The following is a 23845-nucleotide window of genomic DNA, read 5'->3' on the forward strand; positions in this document are numbered from 1 at the left end:
GTCCTTAGAAGCTGCAATTTATTACATGGCATTTAAAATCACTTGTTCCATTGACCTTTTCCTTAATGTATGTTAACTCTCTGGCACAACCACAGGCATGTCCTACAGCCTTCAAGAATTTGCAGATATATTTAAATAACATTTTCAAGAAGAAAAAAATGTGGCTGGCAGGTAAGAAAATAAACCTTAAATGTAAGAATATATAACTTATGTCCACTATCCCCATAGGATGTACTCTTTATCTTAAGTTACAGGCCTTTCATCTGGTGAAGATAAAAAAGTAATATTTAGTTGATTGAATTATTTTTGAGAATTTAAAAACCAACAATAATGAACATGATATTTAATGATAGATAACTGAGATCATTTTCTATTTTATTTTAAAGAATGCCTTGGAATAATAATACAGTAGCCACAGAATTTATTCTTCTTGGACTTTCCAGTGATCCCAGGACACAAGTTATACTTTTCTATGTCTTCCTACTTGTGTATGTGATCATATTAATTGGGAACATCTCCATCATTATTCTGATCCTGTCTGATGTCAGCCTTCACACCCCTATGTATTTCTTCCTGGGCAACCTCTCGTTTCTCGATCTCTGCTACTCATCTGCTACTGTGCCGAGGATGCTGAAAGATCTGATGTCAGTCAAGAAAACTATCTCATATGCTGAGTGTGCAACACAAATGTATGTTTATCTCTCCTTAGGGGAGACAGAGTGTGTTCTACTTGCTGTTATGGCTTATGACCGTTATGTAGCTATATGTTATCCATTACATTACACTACCATCATGAGTAAGACGGTCTGTGTAAGATTAGCCTCCGGTACATGGTTGTGTGGGTTTCTACTTTCTATTTGCCATGTTGTTCTAACACTCAATGTAAATCGTTGTGGCAATAATGAAATTAATAATTTTTTATGTGAAGTTCCAGAAGTATTATCACTGGGCTGTGAAAACATTTTGCCGATTGAATTAGTCATTTTTGTTGTTGGTGTGATTATTCTCATAGCACCAGTCTCATTTATTGTAATATCTTATGTTCAAATAATTTTAAGCATTTTAAAAATCGCATCTGCAGCCGGGCAGCGGAAAGCTTTCTCCACCTGTGGGTCTCACATGACAGTTGTGATAATATTTTATGGCTCATGCATGGCTGCCTACATGAAACCTCGGTCAAGCTCTCTGGCAGGAACAGACAAATTCATTTCTATTTTTTACCTAATTATTACACCAGTGCTTAATCCTATGATATATACACTTAGGAATAATGACGTAAAAGCGGCCTTTGTAAAATGTAGAAATAATTTCTGCTTACTAAATTTTAGTTTTTTTTAAACATAATAAATTGTTCCCTACTTTTTATAGAGCAAAACTGTTTTGAAAAAAAAAAAAAATACAGTAAATATGTTTTATTTGTACATAATATTGACATAATGAAATCTAAATTTATTTTAATTGCCATTTTAAATCTGTTGGTAAATTCTACCAATTATCATTAACTTTGTCAAACAGCGTCTTAGTAAATCTACCCCTAAATTTAGATTATGATGCTTCTGCTGAATGAGGTTTTCCAGGATGAATTTGTTGTAGCAGTAAATTATTTTTTTATTTACAATGAACTAAAAGCAGATAGTTAAATATATAATGAAGATTGCCATTTTTTTTAAATTAGAGAACTTTATACATTAAAGCCTTTTAAAAGATGCCATGTGCATGGTTCCCCCTATGAGTCTGTTAAGCATGACATAGAACATTCACCTGCAGGCAGACTTGTTTTGTCCATCTGTCTATTTTCTGATTTAGTGCAAATTGAGTTTATTAGTTAACTGTAGTAAAAGTACACAAGTAATCTTTAGTACACCCATATCTCAATTCACTTATTGGCAGACATGAAAAAAAAAAAAAATGAAAGTTAAAAGAAAAGCGTGAAGGAAAAGTATAAGGGATAAAGAACAAAGAAAAAGAGTGTGTTTGCTGATTTAGAATGTTTAAAATTCAAATTGTAAATTGGAACTTGAATGACAAAAACTGCTGAGATCATTCATGTTACTTTGTTATAGTAACAAATTTGTAATAAAAATTGGATAATATGCTTTTATTATCTACACCCTTTAAGTCATTGTATGCTGTTGTCGATTATATTGTATATAACCTTGCAAAACTTTAATGGTTATTTCTGCATTCCATGTAGTGTATTTTGTACTTTATCGTATGATGTAGGTTATTTTCTTTTGATAATAAAAAAATATTGAAAAAAAATAAATAATTGGAATATATAATGTTACATTATCCTTAAAATAACAGTTAAAATTAAATTTTATTAGAAATAGCCATTTTTTCCCGCATTTTGTCCATCAGTTTCCATTGGTCCCAATAATAAAATATCATATAATGTGTGAAACATATTGTAGGCATAACTTTAAAGTGTATGAATTAATTGGGATTATTGAGCTACATGTGCTTGCAACATGCACTGGCCGTGCTATTCTTGCACAATCTTGAATTTGATGTTTTATACTGACATATTAAAATATTTAATTTAAGACATAATATTGAATATACAGTGGTATTAAAAACAAACTGGTATTTCAAAAGTGTGAGGTGCAAGGAGTGTGAGTGTAAGTTACAAAATAACGAATATCAGGGCAGTTATAAAAAATTGAAAATTTAACATTCCACAAATTTTTAAAACCTTTTGGAGTAATATATACACATAGGCTGATTTTTCCATATAAACTAAAATATATATTGTAGATGTGACCAGTCACCTTCTCAAAAAGGCAATTTTGGAAGAAGTGGGGTTATATAAAAAATGGTAACAAAATACCTTAAGAAAAACTGTACAACTCTAATAAAAGTTCAGAGGGGGCAGTTTAAAGAAATTCAAAGTTTTAGTTTCTAAAAGGTCAGTCTGATCAATAGAGGTGGAAACATTTATTATTGAAAATGAGGCTCAAACAATCTTCCTACTGAGAAGCATGGCTCCCAAAAAATACAATAAATATAATACTAATTACAACCTAACAATCTACATATGACTTTGACAAGCATAAATCATTCAACCCACCTAAAGTAGGAAGGTACAGAATAAGAATACTATAGAAAGGCTAATAACCATATGTAATATATAATTCAATTACGGATAATGTCATTTACCCTGTGAATGCCAATGTTGCTGTAAGAGATGTAAAAAATATCCTTAAACAATTCCAGCGCCATAGTCATTGAATATAAATCAATTTAGTTATTGCTGCCAAATGATCTGAAGTCAATTAATTGAGGTATATTCAGCGACAGGCTGGTCCACCAAATCAGCCCTGGCATTTGTGCACACATGCAACCTTTGTCATGCGCATGCTGCCTCTCCCGACTTGCAGGAGAGAGAGGGAATACCGTCACTTGATGCCTCCCTCTCTCCTGAACCTCAGAGGTGCACAGAGAGCCACCAGACCTTCTGCGAGTCCAGCTGCTCTCTTAGCATCTGGACTCACCTCTATTCATCAGACTGACCTTTTAGAAACTAAAACTTTTAATTTCTTCAAACTGCCCCCTCAGAACTTTTATTAGAGTTGTACAGTTTTTCTTAAGGTCTTTTGTTACCATTTTTTTTATATAACCCCACTAAATTTTAGTTTATATGGAAAAATCAGCCTATTTGTATATATTACTCCGAAAGGTTTTAAACATTTGTGGAATGTTGAATTTTTGCACATCAAGGTGGCAGCCGGTGAGGAACGAGTACTTCCTTGTGTAGCGAAGTGCTCACACTTTACCGATGTGCCTGCAAAATTTTGGTGCCCAGCAAAAGGTGGCCTTGTCCAGTGCTAGGTGCCCCCCTGTTGCCTGCAGCTACAGGTTGTCTTTTAGTGAGTCCTCACTAAAATACAACCCACTCTGTATTAGGCCCTGAAGCGATTGAATATAATTGTAAAAGGAAACTCACCACAAAAAGGTATATTAAATACGAAATACCAAAACTGTATCCTTTACAAAAGCTTAAATGATCCAAATGATAATCAGTAAAAATCAGTACTTTAAATCAGCTTTATTGGCCAGGAATACTTGCGTATACTAGGAATTTGTTTAAAAGTTCAACAGTGACGGTACATACATACATAACACATACAGGTATACGCTAGATGTGCTTTGGGGGTAAAAGACACAGGGGACATATATACACTGAGTAGCACTATGCCTAGGCAGCCATCAGCGGCGCCACTGGTCACCGCAACAGCCAGATATAGATGGAGCAGGCTCCATCTTTGGCCGGCGCTCGCCAGATGCCTTTCACTGGTGAGCGCCGGTGATAGAGACTGGGACGCGCCAGCATCTCACCTGCACACGCGTCCCAGTATCACGGTGGCTGGGTAGCATCTCCCTGCCCATCTCCACTTAGGGAGATGCTGCCCAGTTCGGGGGGAGGGGGGGTCAGTGTCGGACGGTGAGGCGGACCAGTGGTGACAGCAGGGGAAGCAGCGCCAAGCTCCGTTGCCACTGGGCATGCGTGCGTCTCATGCGCTCGCGCCCCTGGCAGTAGCCGGCTGCTAGCGGTGGATGCCGGTAGAATCTCCATCCACTGCAAAGATGGAGCCGGCTCCATCTGTAGGTGACAATACCAGCAGACACAGTACAGCATACAGGGGAAAATATACCCACCAAGAATCCCAGTACCTAGGCAGCCATCAGAGGCGCCACTGGTTGCTGCAGCAGCCAGGCAGGTAACAATGCAAGCAGAGAGAGTACAGTTATCACACAGGGAACAAATATCTGCCGAGCTGCACAGCGCCTAGGCAGCCATCAGCGGTGCCACTGGTCATTACAGCAGCCAGGTGGGTAGAAAAAGAAAAAAGAGACAGTACAGTTATCACATGGGGAACATATATTCACCGAGCTGCACGGCACCGAGGCAGCCATCAGCAGTGCTGTGTGATAACTATACTGTCTCTGAGCAGAGACTGTATAGTTATCACACAAACGGGAGACATATTTGGCTGCGCTGCACAGCTCGTAGGCAGCCTTCAGTGGTGCCATTTTAGTTAAAGTTAATTCCAGTTCAGCAGCAGGGCCATTTTTTGTTTCATGGTGTTGTTATGGTCCCGATCACTTGGAAGCTGGGGGGAGGCGAATGTGTCCGGGGGGCTTGGTTGGACGCCACGGCTGACCAGTAGGCCAGAGTGTGGGGCGGGGGTCGAGGCTTAGCCTGCAGAGAAGGGGGCCACTGCTGATGTCTCCTGGGGGAAGAAGTCCCAAGTCCGAGGTGAGGCAGGGGGCCGAGGCTGGGCCTGCAGGGATGGGAGCCACTGCTGGTGTCACCTGTGGGCATGGGCCCCCTATCCTAGAGACGAGCCTATGAGGAGGGTAAGCAAGCCATGACCCGGCCAGTGCTGGAGGGGGGGGGGGGCTGCTTGTGCCCACAGGCAGCTTCACTTCAGCTCTTTCACAGTGCCTGTGGCCCGCTCAGCTGGAGGCCACTTGAGGGATGTTGGTGTGGGGGCCTCCGCTAGGCCAGACCACCGCTGCCCAGGGGATGCCCAGCCCTCTCTCCTCCATGATGATATATATATATATATATATATGTTCGGGATGCGGCGGCACTCAGTCAAAGAAGAAACAGCGGTACAGCCTTTAAGACGCCAACGTTTCAATATTTAATCATATTTTCGTCAGGGCAGCAATTACATATAAAAAACTCACCATACTTATAGTGCAGACCATCACCAGATCCTCCCTCGAGGCAGACGCCGACGCAGTCGGAGTCGCCAGCGGAAGTCATCACCCTGTGATACAACCACCACCATCTTGGTTACTGGAAACAGAGCATAGGAATCAATATCAAAGTACTGGCAAAAAAGTATTCATAGAAAAAACGTATTCATAGAAAAAAACAGAGCAACTGCATCGCAAGAATAATGCATAGCAAGCATACAGTTAGTAAAAAACAATTTATAAAAAGCATTGAAGGCCCATAGTCTAATTGAGTCCCTTTGGACTCAATGTATCAAGTAAATAGATCCATTTGGATTCTTTTTGGAGCAAACATTTTGATCTGTTCCCTCCACGAGATGAGGGAGGGACATGATCAATAATGATATGCTTCAATGCCGTAGGGGAGTGTCCGGCTTCAGCATAATGCCTAGCAACAGGCTGTGTACTATTGCCAGACAACACAGCGGCACGAATTGCCTGTCTGTGTTGCGCCATTCTAGTTTTGAATTGGCAATTGGTTTTACCGATATAATATCTGCCACACGGGCAGATCAAGGCATAAACAACAAAGCATGAAGAAAAAGTTAAGCGATGATGAATTTTAAAGGATTTGGGCAAGAAGGGATGTTTGATGGAATTGCATGTGAGCATATAGCCACAGGTCGTGCAGCCAGTACATTTCACACATCCCGGTTTAGGGGTCCCCCAAAAACCGGATGACAACTGTTTGCCCATACCCGTTACATCAGTATGTACGAGGTGGTCCCTCAGATTCCTCCCTCGTGAATAACTTGTCATGATCTTTTCTTGTTGAAGGCAGTGAGGTTAGGGTCTGATGTTATGATGGGCCAATATTGTTTCACTGCCTGTCTAGCCAATCCACTAGAGGTATTATATCGGGATGGCCAGATGAGTGTGTTGGCATGATTAGTTTTGGCTTTTTTCACTAGAGTACTGGCTCTAGTTTTGTTCATAACCTTATGTTTAGTAGCCAAAAGATCGGCTCTGTCATACCCTCTCACTGCAAATTTGTCAATCATTAAATCAAGATGCCGATTGGCTTCACCATCATCATTGCAAATTCTCCTAACCCTTAAGAATTGTGATAAGGGCAAGCCCTTTTGTACTGGCAAAGGGTGAAAACTCGAAGGGGGTAGGAGAATATTGCGATCTGTAGGTTTGACGTACAGAGTAGTTTTGAGCATGTTGTTACTTTTTCAATTCTAACATCAAGAAAATCGATCATAGACAGTGATGCTTTGTAGGTCAATTTGACAGGACTGTCACTAAGATTATGCTGACAAATAATATGCTCCAGTGCATCACTGCCACCACGCCAAATGAGAATCATGTCATCGATGAACCTGGAATAATATATTATATCGCGTGAGATGGTCTCAGAGGAGAAAAAAATATCGCGCTCAATGCTAATCATGTAGGCATTGGCATAGGCTGGTGCTACCGATGCCCCCATTGCGCACCCAGCCAATTGAAGATAAAAGCTCCCATCATAGAAGAAATAATTTTTAGTGAGAACCATCTCCAATAATCCGCAAAAAAAATCAATGTCAGGTCCTATATAGACAGGATTGTCTAGGATCAATTGGCAAGTGGCAGCAATGCCCTGGGCATGAGGAATGCAAGTATAGAGTGAGCATACATCAATACTTGATAATAAACAGTCGGAAGGAATGTCTAGCAATCTGTCAAGGTCCAACAATAAAGCGGTAGTATCCTGTAATAAATGGCAGGAGCCCTGGACACAGGGCTGTAAATAAGTGTCAAGGTACATAGAGACAACATGGAAAATTGACCCCCTGGCAGAGATGATGGGTCTGCCAGGGGGATCCACGAGACTCTTGTGTACCTTAGGTAAGGTATATAACAAGGGTCTGGTGGGATGTTCGGTCAATAACAGCTTCTGGATATCAGCATTTATAATGCCGTTCTGGACAGCATTCTGGAGATAACAGTCCAGGTCCCGCTTGAAAGTAGCCGTAGGGTCTCCAGACAGCCGCTTGTAGGTGTTAAGATCAGTGAGTTGTCTCTCTATCTCCCGCTTATAGTCAACGGTGTTTTGAATGACTATAGAGCCACCTTTATCTGATGCCTGAATTATAATGTCCTCTCTTTTTTCCAGTCTTTTGAGGGCTTTCCATTCAGCGGGCGTAAGGTTAGAGTGATGTTTGTTGGATACAGCTTCAGTGGTATTTAAGGAATTTTCTACCAAACGAGAGAATGATTTGATAGATGCATTATTGACTGGAGGGTCAAAAGATGACTTCTTCTTTAATTTTTGTAATTCCTGTGGTATTGGATTGACATTGCCTGGTGTCATACGATCCTTAAAGAATCTTTAAGGATCGTATGACACCAGGCAATGTCAATCCAATACCACAGGAATTACAAAAATCAGACAACTCACTGATCTTAACACCTACAAACGGCTGTCTGGAGACCCTACGGCTACTTTCAAGCGGGACCTGGACTGTTATCTCCAGAATGCTGTCCAGAACGGCATTATAAATGCTGATATCCAGAAGCTGTTATTGACCGAACATCCCACCAGACCCTTGTTATATACCTTACCTAAGGTACACAAGAGTCTCGTGGATCCCCCTGGCAGACCCATCATCTCTGCCAGGGGGTCAATTTTCCATGTTGTCTCTATGCACCTGGACACTTATTTACAGCCCTGTGTCCAGGGCTCCTGCCATTTATTACTGGATACTACCGCTTTATTGTTGGACCTTGACAGATTGCTAGACATTCCTTCCGACTGTTTATTATCAAGTATTGATGTATGCTCACTTTATACTTGCATTCCTCATGCCCAGGGCATTGCTGCCACTCGCCAATTGATCCTAGACAATCCTGTCTATATAGGACCTGACATTGATTTTTTTTGCGGATTATTGGAGATGGTTCTCACTAAAAATTATTTCTTCTATGATGGGAGCTTTTATCTTCAATTGGCTGTGTGCGCAATGGGGGCATCGGTAGCACCAGCCTATGCCAATGCCTACATGATTAGCATTGAGCGCGATATTTTTTTCTCCTCTGAGACCATCTCACGCGATATAATATATTATTCCAGGTTCATCGATGACATGATTCTCATTTGGCGTGGTGGCAGTGATGCACTGGAGCATATTATTTGTCAGCATAATCTTAGTGACAGTCCTGTCAAATTGACCTACAAAGCATCACTGTCTATGATCGATTTTCTTGATGTTAGAATTGAAAAAAGTAACAACATGCTCAAAACTACTCTGTACGTCAAACCTACAGATCGCAATATTCTCCTACCCCCTTCGAGTTTTCACCCTTTGCCAGTACAAAAGGGCTTGCCCTTATCACAATTCTTAAGGGTTAGGAGAATTTGCAATGATGATGGTGAAGCCAATCAGCAGCTTGATTTAATGATTGACAAATTTGCAGTGAGAGGGTATGACAGAGCCGATCTTTTGGCTACTAAACATAAGATTATGAACAAAACTAGAGCCAGTACTCTAGTGAAAAAAGCCAAAACTAATCATGCCAACACACTCATCTGGCCATCCCGATATAATACCTCTAGTGGATTGGCTAGACAGGCAGTGAAACAATATTGGCCCATCATAACATCAGACCCTAACCTCACTGCCCTCAACAAGAAAAGGATCATGACAAGTTATTCATGAGGGAGGAATCTGAGGGACCACCTCGTACATACTGATGTAACGGGTATGGGCAAACAGTTGTCATCTGGTTTTTGGGGGACCCCCTAAACCGGGATGTGTGAAATGTACTGGCTGCACGACCTGTGGCTATATGCTTACAGGCAATTCCATCAAACATCCCTTCTTGCCCAAATCCTTTAAAATTCATCATCGCTTAACTTGTTCTTCATGCTTTGTTGTTTATGCCTTGATCTGCCCGTGTGGCAGATATTATATCGGTAAAACCGATTGCCAATTCAAAACTAGAATGGCGCAACACAGACAGGCAATTCGTGCCGCTGTGTTGTCTGGCAATAGTACACAGCCTGTTGCTAGGCATTATGCTGAAGCCGGACACTCCCCTACGGCATTGAAGCATATCATTATTGATCATGTCCCTCCCTTATCTCGTGGAGGGAACAGATCAAAATGTTTGCTCCAAAAAGAATCCAAATGGATCTATTTACTTGATACATTGAGTCCAAAGGGACTCAATGAGACTATGGGCCTTCAATGCTTTTTATAAATTGTTTTTTACTAACTGTATGCTTGCTATGCATTATTCTTGCGATGCAGTTGCTCTGTTTTTTCTATGAATACGTTTTTTCTATGAATACGTTTTTGCCAGTACTTTGATATTGATTCCTATGCTCTTTTTCCAGTAACCAAGATGGTGGTGGTTGTATCACAGGGTGATGACTTCCGCTGGCGACTCCGACTGCGTCGGCGTCTGCCTCGAGGGAGGATCTGGTGATGGTCTGCACTATAAGTATGGTGAGTTTTTTATATGTAATTGCTGCCCTGACGAAAATATGATTAAATATTGAAACGTTGGCGTCTTAAAGGCTGTACCGCTGCTTCTTCTTTGACTGAGTGCCGCCGCATCCCGAACATATACAGGACCCCTGCATGCTTTGCATTAGGTGTTCTATCGGAAGGCACCAGGACCGTTATTATCTGTATGCAGTGAGTGCCAGAATCAACGTTATTATATATATATACAGTATATATATATATATATATATATATATATATATATATATATATATATATATATATATATATATATATATATATATATATATATATATATATATATATGCTTTGGCAGTCTGGAGAATAAAGACAACTCCAGGGGTGCCTTACTGCAAAATAAGCAGAATTTAAAAAAAAAAATTAAAAAAAGAAGTTTACAAACAACAACTGTTGATACCGAATTACTCAGAAAACTCTTTGAATTAATTTGATGTCAACTATTATTATTTATGATGAAATTACAATATAGTTTGACAAAAAACTAATTTCCACTCACTTTTGAAGGGATAAGTAAAAACATGTTAACAAATCCAGACAATGAAATGAGTACTACTGTATGTAATTTTACATCTTTATTTATCTTGAAAAATGTAAGTTCCAGTTCCTAACTTTATAAACTTACAACTAAATGTGTGTTTGTAGAAAGCTATTGTGTTTGCTTACCAGATAACAATATCGCTGACTAATGAGCAGGTAAACGCCACCTCTCTGAATGCACGCCCCGCTGTCGAGCTAATCCCCACACTAGCATGCCTGACTGGCTGTAGTCATCTCCATAGAAACACTTAGGGAGTTTTTCTGGTTGATTCGCAAGGCTGTGAATTCGCAGCCTTACGACTCCACCAGAGCCCGCCCTGTGAAAGCATGGCCACCCCCCACACACCGCAGGTTCACAGGCAAGACATGCGAATGGATGTTTCACATAAACATCCATTCACAGGCCAGGAGGAACCTCCCACATCTTTCAATGGTCACCGACCATCGAAAGATGTGGTGCATGAATGCATATACAAAGTGACTCTCAGATCATTTATATATGCCCGCACATTCAGGAGGAACTCAGCGGGCAGCTGATATCTGGTGAGGTCAGCTGCCCGCCCCCGGCAATGCCTTCACCCGGCGATTTCCATGGGAACGTTCAGCATTTTCATGGGAACGCCGATGGGCGAGAACTCCAGCCTGTCTTCCACGCCCACAATGTTGTGTGGGTGCACATGGTGAACAATCTGTTCGCCATGGCCGGCTCCCTGTGTCTGCACATATGCAGAAATGCGCATGTGCAGACGTACACCATCGGACCCCTAGTGAAGGAAAGGGTCCAAATAAATGGACATGAATAAGGTCCTAAAAGCCAATCAGGGTTGAGCAGAGTCCCTGTGAAGGAGGTCAGTGGGAATCCCTTTGACTGATGTCTCAGGGATTCCGGTACAGGAGAGGAGCCGCTCCATTGGGGGAACGTGGATAGTATGTGTGTTTGTGTGTTAGTGTGTGTGTATTAAAGTTATACTTTTCTGTGTCTTTTTTTTTACATTTTACATTGTTTCTACAGTAGAATACAAGTCTAGACAGGCAAGTCAGCCCTCTACCCACCACCTAGGGGTTGTGGGACAGGTGAAGCCTGGGGGGAACCCTTTATTGGGGGTCCCCATTCCTCCAGGTACCCCATCAATGGCTGACCAGCCACGGTAGTCCTGTTTCGGTGGGGGGACCTTGTATAAAAAGTGTCCCCCAGCTGTGGCATGATGCTGCTTGTTGTTGGAGCCCAGTGATGATTTCAAAATACAGGGGAATCCCAGTTTTCTTGAGGCCAGGTCTGGTTATGCTGGGGGGGGGGTCCCCATGCCAATTCTATTTTAATTAGAAAAAAAATCTGCACACTTCTGTTACAAAAAATGCACATGGCTAAAAAAAGCACACATTACCATTACTAAAGAATTTCCAGAAATTGCAAGTGATTTCTGACTTTGTCTAAAACCCTATTAAATCTGCAAATTGTGTAAAAAATTGCACATTCGATATGTGCAATATGGTGCGATTTTACTTAGCTGTCTAAAAAAATCGCACCATATTACATCTTTCCGCGTGTATTTCCATATACAATTAATGCAGCCATCAGGAGATATATGTCCATGAAGTGCCTGCACTTCTCATCCACTCCTCGTCACCACCTCTTAATGGCCACTTCCTGTTAATCACTCTGCAACAAAGCAAATACATCCTCTTGCATGCAGCCGAAGGGGAGAGAAATTTCTCTCCCTTTCAGAATTAAAAGTCAGTCTGAACTCACTTTCCTTTCCATCGGAGTCCGCCAAATAGAGGGGGTGGGCGCTGATGTCAAACGACCTCGTTCCCAGGGGAGTGGCCAGCGTTTTCATAGGGATGCCCATAAAACACTGAGCATTCCCCTGATCCGGCCATGCCCATCCCCCTACCTTCCCTACCCATGTGATACTCACCGAAGACGTTCACACAGGGGGGCTGCACATGCGCATGATCGCACATGCGCAGTCCCAAAAACATTGCAACAAGGTCAAATTCAGCCCCTTCCGAGTGATCCTGAATCACCCTCAATGTTACTTTCTCTGTTTTGTTGTACTCCCAGCTCAGAATGTGCCGCTAGTCTACATCTCTACCATATAAAGTCGATAAATTGATATCACCGAGTAATTGGCTTCAGTGTGAGTACTGTATATTCAGCCTCACAGATTACATTTAGCACTTCGCTATCCACCTGATATATATCAGCTGCATTTATTTTGGAGTAATAAAGGGTAAAACTAAAAATCATAAAAAGAAAAAGATTGACCATAAGCTACAACTTGAGAAATCTCCCAGGAAGACTTTACCCTGGTGACCAAGACACATAGGGATCAAGTTATTGGAGTAATCGTACATGTGAGACATATACTCTATGGTATAACCCACCCAGGAATACTATTGCTGGATTATTAAGGGCTCTGATAAAGAGGAGAAATTGGCATTAGACAACTGCTCGCATTTGTAGCAGTAAAAGGTACCGTACCTTCTGTCTTCTTAGCATACAGTATTCACAGCAATCGATATTCCATTTATTTATGGGCCTATATTCTGTATCATGTACTCATATGATCTGCAAATTGTTGTATATGTTTTAGTCAAGTATTTAAACATTTTCTAGCACAATTTGTCACTTATTAGTTGTCAGCTGAAAGTCAACCAGAATATTTTGATATATTTAAATACATTCCTTGAAATAGGTTTATTTCTGTACATTGTATTAAGTTAAAAATCATGCGCATACTGCATTACTAAGTTTTTATAAAATGTAGATAATATAAACCAGGTTTAATACAGTAAGGGAAGGTATACTCATTTAAAAGTTAAAAATTATTATTGCACACACATTTATTTATTAAAAGTTATGCATGGGTCTTCACATAAATAGTATTTTTTACATACTGTATATAGGGTAAATAAGACGTTGGTGAATGTACTATATGGAAATATATATAAGGTGTGCCTAAATGAAAAGGAGACTTCTGTTGTAGCGGCATTGTACAGTATCTAATCGCATTCGGTTAATGTGTTTGCCGATAGATGGCGTGGCGTTTTTTCCAGTTGCGCATGTGTAGTGATCGGCTTCACTTAGGTTTCTTCACTTCTTGAAAGTTGCGTGGATAAAACGCTGCTACTGCCAACGTCTCCTTTTCATTTGGGCGCAACTTACTGTATATATATCAGAAAACATTTTGAGAGCCTATTTTTCAAGTCACAGATTTTTTTTTTGTTCTTGCTCAGACATCTAGCACCATCCTTATCAAACTGGTTTGGCCTCTTGTTGCAGGAAATGCTGATAACAGAGAATACTAGCTCATCCCCAGATGCCCACACAAATGCAACCCTTTCCATTTATTTTTACATTTTAGAAGCTAACACAGATATTTTTGTTACACTGTTATTAGCAGCTTATTTATGAGTTGTATATAAGTTTACAAATCTCTTATTTAGAGACTTGCTGCATTGTTGACTAATTCAGTTTGTATAAATCAAACATAATGGAAAACGGTCTACAGGGATAACAATATTTATCTGTCATGGATTTGACTCAAAGGTGAAAACTGGTTGCCCATGGCAACATCCCATCTTATATAGAACTCCAACCTTCATAAATTTCTTCCAAAGGGATTTATTCACTAAAGTGGGAGTTCTATTAAAGTTGGAAGTTGTCCACAGCGACCTTTTAGAATCTACTTCTTTATTTAGAATCTTCTAGATAGAATAGAATAGATAGCATCTTATTGGTTGCCCATAGCAACATCCCATCTTTAATAAAACTCCCATCTTAGTAAATTACGTTCAAGTTACATTCAAGGGAATGTGAAATGCATCCATGCAGATAAGTACCTATACTCAGGCCTGACATCAGGGGGGAACAGAGAAGGGGTTCCTTTGGCAGCTGGAGCAGAGAGTGGCAGCCAGTTAGAGACAGCACCGGCAGCTTTTGGCACAAAGCCAGTCACAAGCTAATCAGAGCAACTCCTTATTGGTTGTTGTTTTGCACTCTCCGATTGGCTCGTGGCTACTAGCGTTGTCTCTGCCTGGCTGCCACCCATTGCTCCAGCTGTACTAGGGATGCCAATCCTGGGGAATTTTTTTTCAATCTCGGGAATCGGGATTAAATAATGCTCAATCCCAGGATTCCTGGAATCTAGGGATTGGCATTTACTTACATGTGGGAGTGGGGTAGGGGGAGGCATAATTTTATAATAGCTTATCCCTTGTTGTATAGTATGTTCTGATATTTTAAAGACCAATTCTGTTTCTTATTTGTACCCTTGGATGTTTTTAACCAATAAATGTTTATCCAACCTTATTTTAAACATATTTATAGTGTCTGCCGACACCACTTCTCCAGGAAGAGAGTTCCAAAGTTTGACTGCTCTGACCATAAAGATTTTTTTTTCTTCTAGATGAACAAAATCTGTTTTCTTCTAATCTAAACTCATGCCCTCACGTCCTAGATTCCTTTCTAGCAGAAAAAAGGGTGTTTGACAGTTCCTTATATTGGCCCTTGATATATTAGTACATGTCGAGCATGTCCTCCCTTAAACGTCTCTTCTCTAGTGTAAATAGTCCCAAATTGCTTAATCTCTCCCCGTAACTTAAATTCTCCAATCCCCTAATAAGCTTTGTTGCTCTTCTTTGGATTTTTTTCTAATTCTATGATGTCCTTTTTATAGTGTGGGGCCCAGAATTGTACTGCATATTCTAAGTGAGGTCTAACCAATGCTTTGTACAGTGGCATAATTACGTTTGAGTCCCTTTTAATACATGCTAGAATTTTGTTGGCCTTTTTTGTTGCTATATTACATTGAGCACTGCACCCCAGTTTGTTGTCTATTTGGACTCCTAGATCCTTTTCAAGTTCTGAATTATCCAATTCCTCCCCGCTTAGGTTATAACTAGCACACTGGTTATGTCTCCCAAGGTGCATAACCTTGCATTTATCCACATTGAATCTCATCTTCCACTTTTTGCCCACTCATCTAGATTGTCAAGATTCCTTTGAAGCGTGGTGACATCTTCTGATGATTTAATAACTCTGCTCAGTTTTGTGTTGCCGGCAAAGATGGATACATTGCTGAGTAACCCCATCCCAATATTGTTAATAAAAATGTTAAAAAAAATGGGCCCTAGAACCGAACCCTGTGGCACTCCACTTACATATTTGATACAGCACTGTTCACAACCACTCTTTGTTCTCTATTACACAGCCAGGTCCCTACCCATCTACAGATATTTGCCCCTAATCCCAGGTCCTCCATTTTATTTATCAACCTCTTGTGTGGTACTGTATCAAAAGCTTTAGCAAAATCTAGGAAAATCACATCTACAGCCTGTCCATTATCGAGGTTTTTGCTAACCTCCTCATAGAAATCTAGTAGATTAGTTTGGCATGAACGATTTTTCATGAACCCATGCTAGTTATTACTGACTAAACTAAGAAGGTCTAAATAATCCTGGATACTGTACCATCCATTAAAATCCTTCAAACGGTTTACCCACTATTGATGTTATACTCACAGGTCTGTAATTAGCGGGATCCTCCCTGTTTCCTTTTTTGAATATTGGCACTACCTCTGCTATTCTCCAGTCTTACCTGATGATAGTGAATTATCAAAGATGTAATGTAGAGGGGTAGCTGCAGTGGCGTAACTTGTGTAAGGCAGCCCCCGCCACTGCTTGGAGGAGCGGGGGCTGCGTGGGCGCCGGAAGCCTCTCACTCTAACCTGCAGAGCTGAGGTAAGGTCCGTCCTGTCTCACTCCGTCTCTCTCCCTCCCTTCCTCCCAGCAGCAGCAGCATTACAGGCAGGAAGTTCGTCTGTGTACACAGTACACACAACCTCCGTCCCTCCGCGCAGGCTGGGCAGCTGCAGAATCATCCATCTCCCTGCTTTCTGTTCTATCTTCACTGTCCTGCTCCAGCGGCTGCCTTCTCTTCCCCTGCACTCTGCACTCCGGTTACAGAGCCCTCCCCTTCTACAGGCTTCAGCAGAGGAGCTGAACACAACAATAAGGTTAACTCTTTCAAAACCTGGTTTTCTACAGTGGTATGCAAAGCATTCAGTGTCTGTGTCATCACATGTCAGCATGTTTGTGTCAGTGTCTGGGTGTCTGTGTTATGTCTCTAGATGTCAGCGTCTGTCAGCATCAGTGTCTCTATGTGCAGTCCGTCTGTCAGCGTATCCCTGTGTATAGGCGTCTTTCAGTGTCCATGTGTCAACATATGTGTCTGTGTCGGCGTCCATGTATCAACTTGTCAGCGCCCGTGTTTTAGGATCTGTCCATTTGTCAGTATCTGTCTGTTTGTCGCCGTCTGCATGTCCATGCGTTAGCATCTGTCTGAGGGGCTGGGGGCATGCCAGAAGCTCACAGAGCGCTTAGCATGCCTCCATAGTGATGAAAACGGGAGGCATGGCTCGTGGGAGCATTATTCCCAATAAGCCTTTCCCCCTCTCAGTGAGGTCACACCCTTTTTCTGGCGGCAGTGCGACTTCGTCGACCGCGGACATCTCGCCCGAGTTCAGTGCAGTGTGAGATGTCCGCTGAATTCTGACGTTTTTTTAAAGGGGAATTAACTTACAAGGCAAAACCATGCCAAACCATGCCAAACCATGCCTTGTAAGTTAATTCTCGTTTAAAAAACATCATAATTCAGCGGATATCTCACACTGCACTGAACTCGGGCGGCATGAAATTCAGGCCATAGTGTAAGGTGCATTTAGATTTGTGGAGTATAAGTTTAATGACGGCATGTGGCATATAGTGCAAGGGGCATTATGATGTGTGACGTAATGTTTAAGGGGCATGGGGGGGGGGGGGGGGGGGGGCGCCAGAAACTTTTTTGGCTGGGGGGAGCAAAATTTCTAGTTACGCCACTGGGTAGCTGGTTCCTCCCTTAATTCCATTAGTACCCTAGGATGAATCCCATCTGGCCCTGGTGCTTTGTTTGTTTTGATTTTGCTGAGCCTTAATATTATTTCCTTGGTCGTGACATCTATATTGAGATCCGGCTTGTTCATCCCATTTGTGATACCTGTGCATTCCACTGTCTGCTCTCCCTTAGTAAATACTGATAAGAAGAACTCATTTAACAGTTCTGATTTTCCCTTATCCTCCGTAACACTTTTTCCATTGAGATCGGTTAGTGGGCCTATGTTGTTCTTAATTATTTGCTTGCTATTTATGTATTTGAATAACTACTTGGGGTTGGTTTTGCTTTCAGTGGCTTTGTGCTCTTCATAATCCCTTTTAGCTACTTTGATTACCCCTTTACAAGTTTTGTTTGATTCTTTGTTTTTGTTGAATGCCTCCTCATTTAAGTTATTTTTTATAGAATTAAAATGCTGTTGTTTTATTGATGATTATTGAATTTACCCTTATTTACTTTACGAATGTATTTAACAGTTAATGGTTCGAGCACATTTTTTAGAGTATCCCACATTTCCCCTGCATTTTTCCCCTCAAAAACCATTTCCCACACAATTCCTTTTAGGGCTTTTCTGAATAATACGAAGTTAGCTTTTCTGAAGTTTAGTATGTTTGCCGATCGTTTATGATGTAATTTAATGGAGTTGATTTCCAGTGAAACCATATTGTGGTCACTGTTCCATAGATGTTCAATGACTTTTGTGTTTGAAACTAGATCTATGTTATTTGTTTATACTAAATCCAATATTGCCTTATTAGGATTTGGAGCTTCTACCATTTGTGTGATAAACTAGTCTTTGAGTAAGCTTAGGAACCCACTGCTTCTTGCTGCTTTACATGTTTTGTTATTCCAATCAATGTCCGGTAAATTAAAATCCCTCATAATTAATATCTGCCCCTGATCTGACGATTGTTTGATTTGGTTTAATAGAAGAGACTCATCCCTTTCGTTTATGTTCAGCGCTCTATAGCATACCCCTATTAAAATTGTATTATTAGGTTTTATGTTATTGTCGGTTATCTCTGCCCACACAGCCTCCATGTTATCTTCCTCTGTACCCGTGCTCATTTTTTTCTCACACGATGTTAAGTTATTTTTTACATTTAGGCACACCCCCCCGCTCCTTCTATTTTCCCTGTCTTTTCTGTAGAGTCTATATCCCTCCATGCTTGATGCCCAGTTGTGCGACTCATTACACCATGTTTCTGTGATACCAATAATGTCGTAATCATCCCTAGTGACCACAGTTTCTAGTTCCCCGATTTTGCCTGGTGAATTTCTTGCGTCAGCCAGTAAGCATTTTAGTTTATGTTTATTTTTAGTTGCGTCCCTAACAATGTGTTTACTTTCTCACCTAGACTTATTTGTAATATTTACTAACTTACTCGCACCCCCCCCCCCCTCAATAGACTCTACAGCCCTCCCCACCATGTCCACTGCCCGACCTATTAACATTTTTTATATCTCTTCCTATCTCGTTCAGGCCTTCCCATACTCTAAGGTCATCAGTACCTAAGAGCTGTAATGAGGTAACATAACTGTTATCACATGACATTCCTGAAGCACCCTGGGAATTACCCATGATATTACCCTTATTAGTACCCCGGACATTGCCTGTAACTCTTTCCTCCCCCCATCTCCTCCCCCAAATTGATTCTTAACCCCAATCCTACTATTCTCACTACAGGTCCCATTGTATCTAGCTACCCCCACCCCCCGCCAATGCCTAGTTTTAAATTGCACATACTGTACTGTAGATTGTGCAACAGAAGAACGTTCACATCAGTAAACCACTACTACTGTATGGTTTCAATATTGTAATTGTATATTGACACAACCAGGTTAGCATGCACAAGAATGACATTTTAAGTTAAAAAACCTCAGCTGGGAACTGGAATGGGGACGGAAGATATTTGTAATAAATTAAATGATTTTCACATGAATATTAAGTTAACTATAAATGAAATGCAATGTCCCTGTTACTGGTACATGTACTGTATGACTAACAAACTATAAATATACAACTACAGAATGTACTGTATTATAAATACAGTAGATAATACATACACAATAACTGGATATTCACATAAACCTTACATACAGTAATAGGCATTCTGCTTACACACTTGAAATAATGGAGGTCCTTTAACCAATGTCTAAAACACTATACATTGTGATGAAGATAATCTGTGTCACACCTTGTATGTTATAACACTTAGAATACATACTGTACTGTATGCAACTAATAGTCACATAGCAATGTTGCAGCACTGATATGTACCAAGTTTTTCTGTCCCTTATATTATATATTAAAAATCTGTAAAATTGCAACACAAAGGGTTGGGATGGGAAAGGTGAAGTGTAGCAGTCCATTGGGTTGGGACAATATGCCAAAAATCCATGATTCAGGAGGCTGCAGGACAAATGGGGCATTGGTTTTGTAAGGTCATTTAGGATGAGTATAAATGCCGTAGGTTTTATTATTTTATTTTAAAACCCTATTTTTACCAAGTTATATGTATAAATGAACCAAACATGGGCCTAATTCAGACCTGTTCGCTAGGCAGCATATATTCGCTGCCTAGTAAGCAGTTAAACGCTGCTCCGCCAAAAGCACGCCCCCCCCCCCACCAACCGAATACCCACACTAGCCTGGGAGCGGATGTGTACAGTTACACATCATCTCGCATGTGGCCGTAAGTGGGAGAAATCATTTGATGCTCTAGCCTTTGCTCTGAAAAGTAAGTTTATACCTACTTTTCAGATGCCCACTATCTGGCAAATTGGGGGTGGGTGCTGATGTCACCGCCCACCCTGATGTCACCGCCCACCCTAAGCAGACATGGACACGCTTGTGTTCACGCTTGTGTTTCTATGGACACAACCATAAAACACTGGGTGGTCCCCTGCGTTCACCCACTTGTGACCTTTCTCCTTCTGGGTAAGTATAAACTCTAAACTTCGTATGGGTCACAGCATAAACGTTGCACAATACAATAGTTTCAGAAATTTTATTACAACTGGAATACCATGCAGATCGATACTTTCACTTCATAGCACAATTATTACAACAGTACTTTTATAAACATTGGCATATACATATAGCATAACAATCATGACAATAGAGTAACAATTTTATTGTACTGGAACATGTGCTTGCTTTTTCAGACATCTGGCTCCTTTGCCTATAAACACAATATACTTTATGCCATATAAATATCCGTTTCAACAAAGATATATACTTATATTTCTACTCGCTATACTTATTCTTCCCTATTTTTACTTATATCGGTTAAATAGTAGGCTAAACCTTCTACCTGTGCAATTACTACTAAGACTCTATTTGGTAACAGTATTATAGGTATATTTGTATATTTACTTTACTACTCTTATGTTATTGCGCAATAACCTAACACTTACTATATACCCTAAAGCGCTTTATGTCTCTCTACACAGTGTCTCTCTCTGTGACCACTGTCCTGAAGATGACAAGTCCCAGTTAAGATTCCGGATGTACTTGCAGGTAAGTAATGTCCTTTCCTAAGCCGTAATCAAGAGCTGTCTATTACTGTCTCACGATCCCTCTAGGGGATGAGTAATCTAGCTGTCTAGCTTTCCGTTGTACTTCTTGCTGTACTATTCACTAAGTTCACAGAGGAGTCCCCTGGCAGTATTACCGCCGGGTTTTGCCTCTGAAATATGATGATGTGCACAGTTATATCATATGGTGCAGGCTGGAATGGTAGGATTTCTATTAGGCGTCCCCTGACTTAGGAGAAGTCGGGTTTAGCCGCAGTGTGTCTGCTGTCACTATTATGGAGGCGTGTGCCGGGCGTTGCTGCTTCTCTGTCTGCGCTGCCTGCCTGACAAGTGGGTGGGCTACACACTCACCGCGTATAGGCCGAGCGTTATGGCGGCGCCGCCTCCAACTCCGCCTTCCCTTGATCTCCGCCTTCCCGATGACGCGCCTAGCTCTCTCTCGTCGCGTCCGTCCTCTCTCCTCTGTCAAACGGATAGCCGTGCAGGATGCAGCTCCGTGGGACGACACCAGCTCGGTTTCAGGACTCCGGTAAGTATATTGTCCTTATACCTCCGGCACCGCTTACCGCCGCAGCCTCTCTTCACTCACGATCTCTCTCTTTCCCAAAACTACCTGCGTCACTCCCAACGGTCCCTTCCTCCGGGTGCTTCCACCACATCTCTAGCTCGTGCCCCTGCACCGGCCTTCCCTCCTGCCACGCTCCAGGCAGCTTTATTGCTCCAGGGAGCCGCACATTAATCTGTCCCAAGTCTGTGGGTCATTAGGGTTATGCGCCCAGAGAATCCTGGTTAGTTCTAGGGAGCAGATGCTGTGGCTAGTACTACCTAGCTGGCACAGCTATTATCCATAAGAGACTTCATTTCTAGTCACTAATTACATATATATATATATATATATAATCTTATCAGGGACCAGTACCATTAGATAGAGGATATCACACACTGTCGGCCCCCAGTCTATCCATCCTGGAGAAAATGCCCCGTCAATTGTGAAACTCACTGAAGGCATTTGCTTCAATAGCTTGCAAATGCACATATTCGCAGATGCACAAAACCCACCAACTGGAAAGGGGTCGAATTGGTACCTGACCGATCAGGTCTGAATCCCCCCCTTCCCCACACACACACCTATAAAGAAATCTTTTATGATATTCCTGCTCGCACATTAGTCCAGTAAGCCATCCTGGCCAGGACTCACCTGCAACAGACCTGCCTCCCTATGGAGACGAGTCTGTATCATCAGAAACAGCCATGGATTGTTGAATCCGTGGCCATTTTTATTTTACAAAACGGCAGCATTTTCCCCGATCCACAGACTGTGTCGAGAATCGAAAGTCGAAACAATAAATTCCATTTGTTGAGTTAATCTTGGAACCGACAAATAATGGCCGAGATTCCAAAGATCGGATTCTCGGATTGAATACCCTTATATATTTTTTTATATTGTTTATCTCTTTTTATGTGAATATAACAAAAAGCAAATCCAAATTTAGTGTACATGGTGGTGAATGTGAACTGAAATTTTAGGCAGACTTTGTGCTTATTAACTCTGCTATGACTGGCACATATGTGTCTACAGATGGATTGGATGACTGGAGCTCCCCATATGGCACCCTGATGAAACGGCATATGGATAGTGGGGAAATGCAGTTTCATCAGCTGGTGCTGAGATTGAAGAAGAGGATAGTTTGGTAGAAGTAGTTGTTCTATTCCATCTTGCCAGTCTATGAGAAGATTCTGCAACCAAATTGGGGCACCCCTCTCACGGACACCAAGCAAAAGGCATCACAGCAGAAGCTGTTAGTACAAGTCTGTAGTAGACCATTACCTCTTACTGATCCCAGATTATATAATGTAGGAGGATCAGAGCATACAGGGAGGTCATTCAGGTCAATTGAACACTCTAGAGACCAAGTGCTACAGCTGTTAGCCATCGGAGAAATTGGTGGAATCCAGTCTAGGCCAGTTGTTTGTTCCACAAACAATCTGAAAGTATTTAATGTCCTGCATTAACTTATTTATTAGAAGCTGGTAATGTTTGCATTTGGACGAGTGATTGTAAGGTTAATTAATATAATGTTGTTCGGAGCCTGATTTATAAGTGTAGATGACTTTATGTATTCACCTTGTTGTGGTAGGTACTGTAGATATAGTTTATGGAACTTGGCCACTAAGATCCCTATGCTTTTAGTACAATTTGAAATAATACTTTTCCAAAGTCTAATATCTGGTTCATGATTTGTGCCCCTCATTCACTTAAAACAGATTTAACAGGAAATTCAGATGAGGACAGTAAATAAAAAACAATCCCATGGCGTGTGGTTTTTCCTCCATGCTATTCGATTAGAGGACAGAACAAATGCAGCAATTGGTATTGGCAAAAGAGATGGAGCAATTGGAAGTTTACGATTGGCTTTATTAGTCTTCACTTACTCACCTTCTGAGGCAATGTCTTCTCCAGCTTCCAGTTCGCAACTCCAGCAGCAATGGTAAGAGTAGAAATGTGTGAATTTTCAGTAACTGTGTGTATATACAGTATGGGAATAAGTGAGTGTGTATGTGCATGCATGTGTGACCAGTGTGTGATCCCCCCCAGATGCAGCAGAAG

At 41.2% G+C, this 23845-nt stretch overlaps 1 protein-coding gene across 1 annotated transcript; it reads left to right on the forward strand.

Moving 5' to 3' along the window:
• Nucleotides 1-387: 387 nt before the first annotated feature.
• On the forward strand, nt 388-22932 carry LOC146021267 (olfactory receptor 5AR1-like). Its single transcript, XM_083155062.1, has 4 exons — nt 388-1297; nt 9639-9696; nt 21154-21220; nt 22765-22932. The coding sequence occupies exons 1-4, from the start codon at nt 388-390 to the stop codon at nt 22930-22932; spliced, it is 1203 nt and encodes a 400-aa protein (XP_083011188.1).
• Nucleotides 22933-23845: the final 913 nt, after the last annotated feature.

The sequence above is a fragment of the Crinia signifera genome, chromosome 7 (genome assembly GCF_055691185.1).
Source record: "Crinia signifera chromosome 7, ASM5569118v1, whole genome shotgun sequence".
In the NCBI taxonomy this organism is placed as follows: Eukaryota; Metazoa; Chordata; class Amphibia; order Anura; family Myobatrachidae; genus Crinia; species Crinia signifera.